We start from the raw sequence: 14,111 nt of genomic DNA on the forward strand, positions 1-14,111 counted from the left end.
CTTGGCTATATTTACCTCCCATCCCTCCTAATCCTCCCATACCTCCCATACCCCCCATCACTCGAAGGGACTCTAAGAAAAATATAAAATACATATGACAATTATGAGTAAATTTTTGACAAAATCAACAGTATGGAGTCATGAGAAGAGACAGAGGATAGAGTGAAGATGGAGCTGGCAGAAACAACAGAAGTAAGCTATATTACACGACACATACACACTAGCAGATATCACGGTCAAGTTTTTGTTCCAAAACAAGCTGTTTAAGACACATTTTTTTTTTTTTTTACAATTCAAAAGAATTTCTTTCTGATATTATTACTGCAAAAGTGTTGAAAAGTTATTTATTTTAAAAACTATATAAACTTTATTTGAAATCTTAACTTTATATTTATCTATTTTCATTTTAAAAGCTATATATGCATATATTTTTTTTATTTCCAAGAAATAAGTTAATTATAAATGCACATCTTATTTGTGTTTCTACATTATTTTTGACAACTTCAATTTCCTTCCTTTTCTAATTGAGAATACCATATTTCCTGTTAATTGTTTTGTCAAAATCTAAATCATATACTTGAAGAGAGTTAGCTGAATGTAGCCAGGCATCCTATCTGAAAAATGAAATCTGAAGAAAACAGAATAAAGAAAAGATTATTTTCTTTTTGTAAGAATGAAGGATAACAAAGAAAGAATGCGAAATAAAACAACTTCATGCATTTCACAAAGAGCTGAAACATAACAGTCAAGTTTAAGGCTCCGCCCAGTTACTCTGAAGCAGGACAACAGCTTTTTACCTTGCATTCCTCCAATGCCACCAACACCTCCCATTCCTCCCATTCCGCTCATTCCGCTCATTCCGCCCATTCCTCCCATTCCTCCCATTCCTCCGACCCCTCCCAGCATCCCTGGGGTGTGTCGCTGGACTGTGGCATCTCCAGCACATAGCTGGTTCACCTTTGTGAAATCATAGGACTTGTCATTGTTGTATTTTACGTTCAGGTTTGAGAGATTGGAGAAGTCAATCTTCAGTGTGCAGCACCCATTGTAGATGTTCTGGCCATCTAGTGACTGTAAAGAAAAACCAAAATTTAGACTCACTCTGTCTCGTCATTAGAAGATGTATTGGAAATAGTTCCTCATACTAGACTCTGTCTGTTTCCAAGTGTGCTTCGCAATAAACCTGGTTGAGGTCCATATGAATATGCATACGATTATCAGGCTCGTATCTAACTTTTTCCATGAAATAACCTGGGAATAAGTCTCTTTGGGCAGGAGATCTTAGAGCTAATCCTGGGTGCATACTTGTGTTTATATTGATACATGATGAGGATCTTAATAAGGTCAATGTTTTGACCCAGGGACCACGATAAAAGATTTGCACTACTGGACCACATAACCTATCCAAGTATCATGGCTGTAGAATTTAATCTTTCTTTTGATGATAATGTTGTTTTAAGGTTTCTTACATATTTGACCCCTATGACCTTCAAAGTGAGTCAGGTTCACTTATATAAAGAGATTCTTCAAAAAACAAGCCCAGGTACCTAATGGCCAAATATCAGGACCCTGAATATTTCAATTTTGAAACAGAAGCAGCTCAAAGAAAAAAATTGACCGACAGACGATGCATGATACCATAAGCTCACAGGCACTTTGTGCTAGGTGAACTAAAAACCAAATGTCAGCACTTCAATATTTATTGATTGTACAACAAACACTTGCACTTCACATTTTGGTCGATACCCAGAAAGGTTCATCCCATCTCTAGTACAGCTTTAAACACCAACATCGTATGTATTGAACTATTATTTTGGGAAGACATTGACACATAAGGTAGACCCTATCGTGTATGTATTAGCTCATATAGTTCATATAGCGATGACGCCGATTGAAAGCTGTGAGCTTCTTGTGGCGCGTTTGAATATATGTTAAAAACACTTTTTACTCCCGGTGCGTAAAGATAGACCTACTAATGTCAGGAATAACAACTTGCATGGAATTTTGTTGGGTGATCCCACCAGAATTTATTCAGTCTGTTCTTAAAAGTGTCCACAGTTTGAGAATTGACCACATTATCGGGAAGACTGTTCCACACCTCTACAACTCTATTGCTAAAGAAGTTACTATATATGGCCTTAGTTGTTCTCCTCTTGAACAGCTTTCTGCTATTTCCTCGAGTTCCAACGGGGCGCGCTCTTATAAACATTTTTTCCTGATCTACAATGTCAATTTCCTCCATAATTTTGAATAATTCGATCACATCCGCTCTGATACGTCTGTATTCTAGCGTTGGAAGCCCTAACTTAAGCAGACTTTCGGGGCAGCTCTGGTCTTTGAGACATGGCACTAATCTGGTTGCACGATGTTGAACATTTTCCACTACTATATGACAGTGTAATATAATATGCATCACACTGGCTAGTATTGGGTAAAATGAGCATGATTTTAAGTACACTTCAAGCAGACTTACATATTTTGCTGTTTTAGCAGAAATTGAATCTTGAAACTGGATTAAGGCCTGGAATGTATCTGAAAAAAACAGAAAGTACTCAATTAAATTTGTGTTTCAGTTTCAGAATTTTGATATACCTTATATAGACATATATAACTTCGAAACCAGTCGAGCAAAAGTGTTGTCAGGCCGATTTAAATGGCTCTAATCAAACCTCTAACTGCACAGTGTAATATTTTTTCTCTGAAACTTTAAAGATAGTATTTACTTCCAGTGAAAAATGTTTATCTCCCCTTGCCCCTCTCAAAATTCTTTGTACAATCCCCTAAAGGTCGGGTAGTACAAAGCGATTACCACTACTACCATATACACAGGGAGGATTATATCCTTACTAACCCCATTGGAAGTTGACTGGCTGAAATCTTAGTTCACCACAAGGGTACTTACTGTTCTTTGTACAATATACCCAGGGAGGATTATATCCTTACTAACCCCATTGGAAGTTGACTGGCTGTAATCTTAGTTCACCACAAGGGTACTTACTGTTCTTTGTAAAGGTGATGATCTTTGTCACAAATCCAAATCTGCTGAATATCTGAAATCACAACATCATCAAAATCTACTAAAGAACATGACAGAGTAATGAAGTTCAGCGAGCAATGTATTTGTATCAGGTGTCTCCCGACTACCAATGGTCTGCAAACACATCCGGTAGAAGACCTGTCCTTTTTGCAGGCATCTGTAACCAAGGGCAATGCTCTGTACTGTCCTATTCCTGGTCATAAATGCCATTTAATGTCCGTCATAAACATCGGCTATAACAAGTTAACTGCAAATCTTGTTGTATCGCATGAAAAATCAATATACAGTTAATTACTATAGGATACCTATGTAACATGACAAAGTGGAATGAATCGGTAAAGGCTAAAGTCCGTGTTCACATCCTTATGGATCGCCTCTCCCAATTTTTACTTTACTGCCCGATTTAATGTAGCAGCGTACAATAGCCAGGGTCTGCTATGCCTCAGTCATAATACCAGTGACCAATCCCTTTATCAGTCTATAAGTAGAGATCTTTAAAAATAACTTATGTTTAGAGTGGCTACCCACATCACATAATAGGAACCCCTCCGGTACTTACTGTATGCAGGGTTGAGACATCGACTCCGTACAGTAACTTCTCTATGATGACTCGGAGGATGGATCGTGTGCTGTCGGACTGGGGGATATCATTGGACATTTCACTTGCTGCCAAAATTGCTGCTTTAGCACTTGCATTCTGGAAACAGTGAAAATCACATCAATACAAAACCCAATGAGAAATATAAATGGAATAAATCCAGTTTAATTTCTAACTTCAGTCACAATTTCCAGACCCTAAAGTTCTGCTATATGACATAAATGTGCCATATTATTGTTTTTTTCCCCAGATATATAGTTTTCTGTAACAATTGACAACTTCAAAGCAGGAACTAAAATTTGACTTTTGCATAACTATAACGGATACGATTTTAGGTACAGGTCTTTGATTTCATCAATACCTGGGAGCGGATTGTTTACCTGTGGTGAGTTGATCTGGTCCACGACCAACTGTTTGTGTTTGGAGAACTGTATAAAGACGTGTTTGCCCCTGATCAATGCAGTGTTAGAGGTGGAATGGTACTTTATCATTCCACATGCACTATCTTCAGTTTCCATCTCCAGAAAGGCCTGCAGAGAAAAACGTGTTTAACCTTCTATGCACAAGTATATCTCTTTTACAACCCACCATTTGTGACGTTTAATAGCCCAATAGAACGGACAATACCTTTATAAATACTAATCTGAGTATTTTATCACAGATTTTGTCAGAAATAAAACGGTACTCCTCTGCCACGTGATGGTTAGAGCATTTTCGCGTACACGAGTGCTGCTAATGTAGTAACTATACAGTAAAACCTTCTCCATCTAAGAGTCTCCTGTGACTATACAGCTTCACACGTAAGGGTCGTGCAAGACGAGCCGTAAATATGCCAATAAATTAAATAATATAAAGAGTGTTTATGCCACTTTTGTAACAATTAAAGGGCTATCAATAACCATGGTCGGTTTATCTTGAGCAATTTCTATTTTATTACCTCATCAGGCTCCAGATGGTAATCTGAGAAACACAATCACTTGATGACGGGTATTGATTTATATTTCTCACCCACCCCCCAATGCTGACAAAATGCAACAAAGACCTCATCTATGGCCAGTAATTGACCATTTTTCATTGAAACGTGCAGGCCAAGACCTCAATATTGGCGAGGATCTGACAAAATTACATGACATTCAATTGAAATTGGCATACCTGGCTCTTTTTGACTCGCAGCACATTTGTAACCTTGCCGAAGGGAATTCCAAGTTGGACGATCTCAGCTTCAGTAGCATTTTCTGGAATGCCTCTGACATGAATCACACGTGAAATTTCCTGTGGGGGTTGCTCCAGTTTGACCTGTAATTATACAAATTTTACAGTATATAGAACACGTAACACAATTGATAATTTACAAAGAGTAACCTTCAGGGAATCCATTTTCTTTTCATGTACTTTAATTTTATTATTATTTTAGAATTATTGCTCACTGATGGTATATGGAAAGTTCAGAACTTTTTTGAAAGTAGAATCATAACTCTTTAATTTTCCAAGTTAGTGAAAAATTAACGGTAAGGTAATCGACAAAAAACAATCTTTAGATATTTTCAGATGAGACAGGATAACGCTTGAATATTCGATAAAATGCCCCAATAGGAATTTCCACTGATTAGGTTTACAGAAAATATATGAAAGAATCCAGACATAAAGGCAAAAGACCGATTCTAGACCAATTGAAATGACAACCAATTCATCCCTTAGACCAAAATGCCAAGCAATCTAGATGACAAGGGTATACCCCTAAGCCAATAAATTGGAATGTATCCGAACAAATCAGGTGTAGGTAAACCAATGAGAAGCGGAGATTCCCCCAGACGCACACCTTGGACTGGTGTCAAGGAGGTCATCAAACAACGCGCACAGAGTGACACAGAAAGACATGTCATGTCGGCCAGGTCTGTGGCACGGTCGCGCCAGGTTGTGCGTCACCCACTTCATCCGTTCCGTTGCCAATCAGTATTTACATTATCAAATTGAATTTCCATGTCTCTTTCCATCTTCACGTCAGTGCAGTTACTGCTCCCAACATCAATTTCAACTTTTATCTATCATTCCAAGATTCTGCATTCACTTTGTCAGCCGCTCTCAGCCAACTATAGGCCCGCTTGTTGTTTGGTCATCACTGCTTTTATGTTGATTTATCACTGGTAATGAGCTTTTTCCAGTTTTGTTATCCACTCGGATATGTCTCTTCTAATTTAATGATTTTTAATTCTATACCCAAACGGCAGACTACAATTCTCAATTTGATTAATAACACAAGAGCTGGTGAAAGTTGTTTTTATTTTTATTTACGAGATTTGTGAAGATGGAATACCAGCCATTTTGGAGAGATCTCTGTCCCGCCTCTCTTTCATAATTTTTGTTTTGCACACAATTAACTGGAGAATAGTTTGAGAGAACACACACCATAACATCTTTCTCTGCACAGAAAACATCTTCAAAGACAATCAAGTGACATAGAAGCCAGATCTTGTCAATCTAATAAAGCCAATTTTAAAATTCAATTAAACCCAATCGAATGCCTTCATCCTGCAGTGTCAGATTTGATACAACTTACATTTCCAATCTGGATAACAACGAAGTGCTTTACAATTTTATAAATGGCTTATTATATGTTTGTTACTTCATTTAAAACGCAGTTATAAACAGACCATTTTTTTAATGTTTATAACCAAATCTATAACTTTAATACACAGAGTAAAAATTAATTATTCATATCTTGGCACAGTACAATAATATTTTTTTAAACCAAAAGTATTGATATCCAACAATTTCATTCTTGGGACACCATTGTCCGACAACATGTGACATACTGCTAAAAGCTGAAGCAATAAAAATCTATTTCTAAGAAAGCGTCCCGTGTCATGAAAATGACAATGACAGGGATCATCCTAGGGAGGCACCTAACTATTTCTTCATTTGATAGCAGGCTGTTACGTACTTCCTTACTGATTTTTTCTATAGAGCATCAGAGTAAAAACAGATAGGATTATCCAATATGAAGTATGTATAGCCCAGAGTATCTATTTCAATTGTTTGAGTTGTATATGTCCCCATATACACCTGGAAAATCGATACCCGTCCTGCGCTTGTAATCCCCTACAAGTTGTTACAGTCATATTTCATTGGGCAACATATTGCAGTAGTGATTTTACTTTGGCGTTCTGTCATGCATGTTAATGTGAACGAGTGGATTTCTATAGCGGGACACGTGTCGACATGTAGCCATTGTACAAATAATAGACATTATCACTCACACTTACATACAAATGCCACCATACAACACCAGAATTATAAACCCCACAGGGACATGCACACATATCACGAAACACATACTAATATCCTAGATTTTCTTTTTAACTTTATCGTGCACTTAAGAAAAATCTTTTGCTTTGGGGCATAAAAATTCATCAGTGAATCAATTAACAATATAATGGGTTTATTTAAAACTTTAATACTTGATAACATATATTTTGAGAGAGAAAAAAATAAGGAATCTAAGTATCTAGCTTACATTAATACAAGAATACTAAATTTTGTTTAAATTTAAATTTTATAAATGGATTTTAAATATCTAGTTTACATTAACACAAAAATATTAAATTTTGTTTGAATTTAAATTCGATAAAATGAGGAGCACTCCCTCATTCCATAAGTAAATGTGGACCGCCTGCCAACTTTTGTCAAGATAGCTAGACTTGAGAGCCAAATCACACAGCAATCTGAAGCTACCAGGCCAGCACTAAGTTTGAGCTAGAAACTTCCATTATATTACCATGTCTAGGGTATTCAAGTTCTATTGACTAATAGTTGCATATTAATCTCAGAGTAATATTCCTACTGTTAAAGCATGTCTGAAGATATTTATCATATCGTAAAAACCCTACAGCTCTTCAGTAAAAAATAAGGGGTTCGACCTGCGTGTATATATATATGATATATACGCACAGCCTCCTGTGTCGTGGAAGGACGTGGACTGAGTGTATGTACTGACGTGTCTCTGGGACTGGACAGATCAATAGGCACCAGATCACAGCGTTTATACCAAGTGTACACATATTCCAGTCTCCACATCCATTGCCAATCACCTCCGTCATCATCATTCATACAAACTTATCCCCCAGATCCCTCATCTCGGATCCTATTCAGTTAGGGATTCCCCTCCGAACCTGGTGTATGTCGCAAATAGCCACAGAACCCCGCATACAACACAAACAGTTAGTGTGACTGCCAACCAGCCCTTATAAGAAAAGTATTCAGAGTGGTCATATGTAATCTTCAGGGAGGGCGAAGCTCCAGAATTAATTACATGGTAACATGCCGACTAAAGCATCAGACAGGTACCTACATATTTAGTGACATTTCTCCCCAGAACAATGGGAAGAAATTAAATTCAGCTAGTCCTAATGGGTCATGCTCTTCTACTGCATTCCTTAAGGAATCGGCTCGGGCCAGATTCCTGGGAAAGTGACGCACTACCTTAAAGTGCGTCATCTGTGTAATGTTGCAACTCTCTAACTGACTTTGGGAAAAGTCAGACGTGTCTGTTGCAATTTTTCTAATAGCTTAAACTACCATCCGCCTTTGTCCACCGATCCAACTCTATAGACAAAAAACGATATCCCACTGGCATCGTTTCCATTATCTTCCAAGTAAAGCTAAAATATTCTGTTAGGTTGAAGGAAACCCACCAAAAGGGCATCCACTGAACATGCCTATACATTTTTGCTGACAAAGTGAAAAGAGGTTTACAAGAATTTCAATGCTTGCTTTAAATCCAATCCTTTTACACCTCCTTAACCCTATTGCATTAACAGAAAGATTTAAGGACTAATCTGGGGAAAATTTGATTTCATTCACAAGTGTAAGTCATAATCCTACTATTTCGCCTACATGGGTTAAGGGACAGTCCAATTTACAGAACATGCTAGGGTTTATTTGCAGCCAAATACCCAGACTTTCAAATGACCCCAGATCAAGACCGACCTCAGAGATCAAACTTGATTAAAAGGCATAATCAGGGACATATACAGTCTGATCACTAACATCTTGTAATGTATTTTTCATTCCACAACAGAAAACAATTTTTCTTTATCGAAATGAATGAGTATTAAATCAACAACGATAAAAAAGCCGAGCTGTACAGTAGTTTTATTAATTAATTGGTAATGACTAGAGTACCCTACCACCCCGATCAGGAATCCTACCTAAATATTCAACAGATGGACTACCATTCCCACATGCTTTGACATCTTCATGATTGGTGACGTCCCGTGTAACTAATATCCACATCTTTGAATCACAGTCTAAAGATAAATATCCGAAAGAAAGAGGGCTCAATTAAATATCATCAATGTTCGTTGGAGGGTAAACCGTGACAGGAATCTGTCACCATACCTTTTATCAAAAGCCATTACACTTTAAATTGGAATCCATTAAAAAAAGAAATTCAAAATGATCTTGACAGGTTTGTGAGTTGAAGTAATGGCTGAGCGCTATCCACCTATATTAATTAATCGGTTGAACCAGTGAATATGTAGACTTAAACAGTCAACCATAAGCCTTAGTGCTAAAGCATTTATAATCTTTCTATAGAGACTTTGCAACTCCAGACCAAATCCTTTAATCATTTTCTTACTGGCAAAACTATCTTTCCATTACCTGAGATAAATCAATCATATTTTAATTCTACCAACTGACCCATCACATATTCACCTATTGGACAACACTGATTATCTCCCCATTATTTATAAATTTTAAACTCAATTGTCTGTTAATAAATGTAAAGATTACAAAGGTAATATTTAATGCTTTCAAGTGTTATCTTGTTTTCAGAGAAATGCAATTTTGATATCTAAAAGGTGTTTTTTTTTCAATTGTGAATATATAACAGGATCTTATCGGAGTCTCCATTATTTTTTGAGATCTACAAAACCAGTCGAAGAATTTTTGTTTACACGAGCCTCCGGCAAAAATAAGACAATTTTCAACAGTCATGAAATGGAAAAATGATCTAACATCCTTTTTTTCTCTCCGCATGATCAAGAATGTTTTGTGAATATTGAGAAAAACATTAAGGTCGTTCAGTGAAAAATTCCATCATCTCGACTCTAGATCTATTGTCTCCTTTTTGACGTCATAGTATAATTCTGAAGTTTGCAACGTCGTTTCATTATCATTAGTCATAGGTTATGTCACATGCGTCATATGGAAAATATAACAAGGGTGTGTTCACTGAAAAAGAAAGTTGCCATGTAATAAATATCTACAGAAACACTGATGCTACAACAGTGGACAATCTAGACGAGACATTTATGTTTAGAATAAATTGGCTAAATTCCAGCCAAATCCAGTTTGATTTTACATTATTTCTCACCATAAAGAACAGGGTCCGAGATGAACAAACAAGACTGCAAGAACCACAAGCCCTATGCATCGATTAGTGAATTCTGGCATTGCATGGAGGTGAAGTGGGCAGAAGGGATGGATGAAAATCCCCCCACATGGATATCGCCTGATAAATATTAATGATCGACCGTGAAATCTGGATATAGAAAACTCTGTTTATTGGTGTTACGCTCCAGTTTATGTCTCCTCTGAACAGTTCATCTGCAGATGATGAATTAATCTTCATATACTACAAATGAAGTAATCACTGGATGCCAGTCCATTGAAAATATCAGTTCGTGACTCGGTTCATAAAAACATCCATATTTCAAAACATTTTTTAAACATTTTTTTCACCATCTTATCGATCACTCTGGATATTGAGTCGAGTTATCCCCAGTAATCATGTTTAAAGCAAAACTATAGAATGTTGTGTTATCTGACAGGAAATGTAACAAGGTACATCGTCTCGCCAGTCACCTTCAAATATGAATACCTGGTAATTGACATCTATATATGGCTATTTCATGCATAACTTTTGTCAGATGGCAAACAAAGAACAGTATGCTTTATCAAATTTTAATTTCCTATGGATTAAGGGCAAAAAATCTGTCAAATGACATTCCATCTAAATCGGAAATAATACCTGTGTGCCAAGAATTTCTAACATGGTTTTAGATGTTGCTTGTTTACACATTTTATTTTTTCATCTCTGCGTTGCCTTGACAACAACGGATAACGGTGATTCCTATTAGCTTGTATGTCTGACATTACAGAAAATGTCATCCCACAATTTGAAATTGTGCAATCACCCAGACACTCTCTTATCCATTACATTTAATAGTCAGGGTAAAAACATTAAACTGTGGAAATGTTCCTACTTTGCGACAACAATGACCCATACTGATATAGAAAGTACTCCTCTTATCATGCCGTAATGTACAATCAGGGCCAAACAAGATGTCAAAGTGTGTCTGCTAAAAACAATGGTAAAAACAATGGTAATCGTGACCAAATTTTTGATATGGTGTGTTGCTGCCATTGCCATGACAACACATGGTCAACTGTCCAATGAGATTGAGGTATAGATGAGCCACGGGCTGCCCTGTTGGTGCCATGGTGATAAATTACGACTAGGCCCTGGAGACAGCTACAGATCAGTAGTGTAGATCCAGTCCCGATATGTCAGCCACATCAGACCCGTAATGGAGGCAAATTAAGGATGCAAGCCAGGTCCCCCGACAGGTAACGAAATGTACGAGGACGGAGCCTATGGTGGAAAAGTTATACACAGATTTCATGACAACTTGGTTTTGAAAATCAATAATTGCTATCATATCAAAATAATAGCCCAATCAATGTGAAATATGGAAGAACCTACAAGTTTTTTGTATGGCTGCCTGGACATGCCAGTGTGATCTCCCTCCAATACTGCACATACCTGTCAACTCTATCTCTTTGTTTGCCATCATTACTCACACAGAAATTTTATCATAACACTTCCATGACTTTTAATAACCATGCTTCAATTTATATGATAATATCAACATGAACAAACCAGTAAATTAAAATTTCATTTTTCAATTTGCATCCCTTTTTTTCTGTCTTCCCTCATGTCCAACTTGTATCAATTAGCATTAGATTGTTTCAAAGGGCATCACCAATGAATTCCACAGTTTTTTTAAATTGCAAAATTGTATTTACAAATCAATAGAACTTGTTCCTAGAAGTCTAGACATTATCGCATGTTTTGATCCAACTTAATGGTCTGCAGCCATGATCAAATATTTCACGATGTGATTATGCACAACATTCACTGATCCTGCGGAAACATAGCATGCCTTCAAGGAATATCAAAAATCAAGGTAATCTTCCCCAATATATTCTCTTGATGAACAAACTGTTTTGGTGCTCTCTAAAATTGCAAGAAAGATCTTTACATGATATTGGTTTGACATGAAAGCCTGCTATACAGCCTGGCAGAGATTTCACCTATCGGATGGTATTCTTTGTACATAATACCAGCCCACAAGGTTAAAACAAAACATCTCATAACCATGATGACCTATCCTTTTATCTTGCTGATTGATGAAAAAAACAACTAATCTGGGGCATATCTTATGCTACTTCCATTTTCAAGTATATTTACTTCCTGGTGAGAAAGCGTTTGACAAAGCAACTCTGAACGAATCTTGGTCAAACAAAGCCATCCCTAATCTACCAAGGTCAAACATTTTCCCCCCTTAATCCTAATCCACCAGATAAAGCAACTCCTTATCCACCAACGTCACAGAATGCAACTCCTTATCCACCAAGGTCACATAATGCAACTCCTTATCCACCAAGGTCACAGAATGCAACTCCAAATCCACCAAGGTCACAGAATGCAACTCCAAATCCACCAAGGTCACAGAATGCAACTCCTTATCCACCAAAGTCACAGAATGCAACTCCAAATCCACCAATTCAAGACAGAGCAACTTGGAAACCACCACTGTCACACAAATCAATTCCCAAACCATCAAGGTCAACTAAGGTCATGCAGATACAGCAAATCAGAATTCATAACAACAGTCATTTAATATTTAACAGCCAGCGATTGGTTAGTTGTGTAAAGCTGTTACACTCCAATATTGTCACTTTCGATTCATCCCTTCTGTCTGTTTTTGAAAATAAGTACAGATACCTGCACACAATAAAACTATAACCCGGATTCTCCAATTCCCTAGGTCATTTGTCATAATTCAAATTAGGAAACTTTACAGAACCAGCAAGTTTTAATGTTAACTGTTGGGCAACAGAACCAGCAAGTTTAACGGTGACTGTTCTACAAATGTGCAGTTTAATTCGCCTAAATGACTCACTAAATTTTTTAATGGAAGATATTTTTAAAAAGAATGAACAAACAGAATCTGTACAAGGCAGACATGCAGTAAAATATGGACAAGTCCACACTAGCACTGTGCTATACCTGATGAACAGCTCTGATGACTGAAAAATGCAGTAAAATGTGGACAGGTCTGTACTAGTTTTTCACTATAACCTCATGAACAGCTCCAATGGTTGAAAAAATCACCAGACTTCATTAAGTTGTAATTGCTCGATTCGTTGAAATAGATTTATGCATGTATTCGATCCAAATTGAATATTTGCTTTTAATTCTGAAATAGGGATTAGAACATTTAAAAGCTTAATCATTAATTTTGTTATCCTTTACATTACTCATGCTGTAAACCAGAATATTTTCACACTGATCTTTTTAAATTTTGTAACTGAAATAACAATTAAATTAAAAATATTGTCAGAATTTAACTTGAATCCATTAAAATTAAGCCATTAACTTTATTAAATATTCTACACAAATGTTATTTATTAAAGAGGTTAAATTTCAAAACTTCACCAAAAATGCAGTTGAATGTTTATTTCAAAAGACCAGCATTAACAAGTAAATTTATTTGATGGCCTCTTTGAGCAAGCACAATGAAGAAGTATTGCTGCTAATGGCAAACGTGACAAAGGTTTAAATGTGTTGAGTATATATATATATATATATGTATACTGTGGTCATCCCTGATGTGACAGCCACGAGGCAATAAACAGATTGTTCCCGGAGAACTTCATGCAGTCAATACAAATCTCATCACTGACCACATAGACAACGTTTTAAACAGTTTACCGCAGGACCATTAGGCAATCTACTGGGGACGATTTATGAAACAATGTATCTTAAATTTACAATGCTTTTTATTGTATTTCTACAGGAAGTAGAAAATTTCATGTGTAATTAGCTTTACAAAAAAAACCAGGTGATACTTTTTTTATCTACAGACAAAAATTAGGATTGCAACTAGATTGGCTTGTTGTATATTTGAGAATTATTGCGTAACACAGGATACAATGTGGGCGGCTTCTAACAAATCATTTCTATTGGACTACAGTAACAAATCAACAACACGTTTTTAACCGGGATTTCAGACAGACTATTATTTATCCGAGTGTAATATTGCAGGTGAAGCTAGCCATCCATGTCCCTCCCACACACAAGGTCAATGAAGGTATCTCTAACGCACATACTCCATAGGCTCGATC

General features: G+C 36.6%; 1 protein-coding gene across 21 annotated transcripts in view; it reads right to left on the reverse strand.

The window, feature by feature from the left end:
• LOC110466629 (polypyrimidine tract-binding protein 1-like) overlaps positions 1 to 14,111 on the reverse strand; it is a 127,676-nt gene that overhangs the window by 17,210 nt on the left and 96,355 nt on the right. For 19 of the 21 annotated variants that reach the window (XM_021523254.1, XM_021523250.1, XM_021523257.1 and 16 more), the window contains 7 exons: positions 4,788 to 4,931; positions 4,016 to 4,165; positions 3,597 to 3,734; positions 2,999 to 3,050; positions 2,474 to 2,532; positions 798 to 1,071; positions 16 to 72 (listed from right to left, as the gene is read on the reverse strand). In XM_021523254.1, the coding sequence (XP_021378929.1) occupies positions 16 to 72; positions 798 to 1,071; positions 2,474 to 2,532; positions 2,999 to 3,050; positions 3,597 to 3,734; positions 4,016 to 4,165; positions 4,788 to 4,931 (874 nt within the window). The remainder of the gene's footprint in view (positions 1 to 15; positions 73 to 797; positions 1,072 to 2,473; positions 2,533 to 2,998; positions 3,051 to 3,596; positions 3,735 to 4,015; positions 4,166 to 4,787; positions 4,932 to 14,111) is intronic. The other 2 variants (XM_021523245.1, XM_021523259.1) reach the window with 1 other exon arrangement.

This window comes from Mizuhopecten yessoensis, unplaced genomic scaffold, assembly GCF_002113885.1.
Source record: "Mizuhopecten yessoensis strain PY_sf001 unplaced genomic scaffold, ASM211388v2 scaffold11139, whole genome shotgun sequence".
Taxonomy (NCBI): Eukaryota; Metazoa; Mollusca; class Bivalvia; order Pectinida; family Pectinidae; genus Mizuhopecten; species Mizuhopecten yessoensis.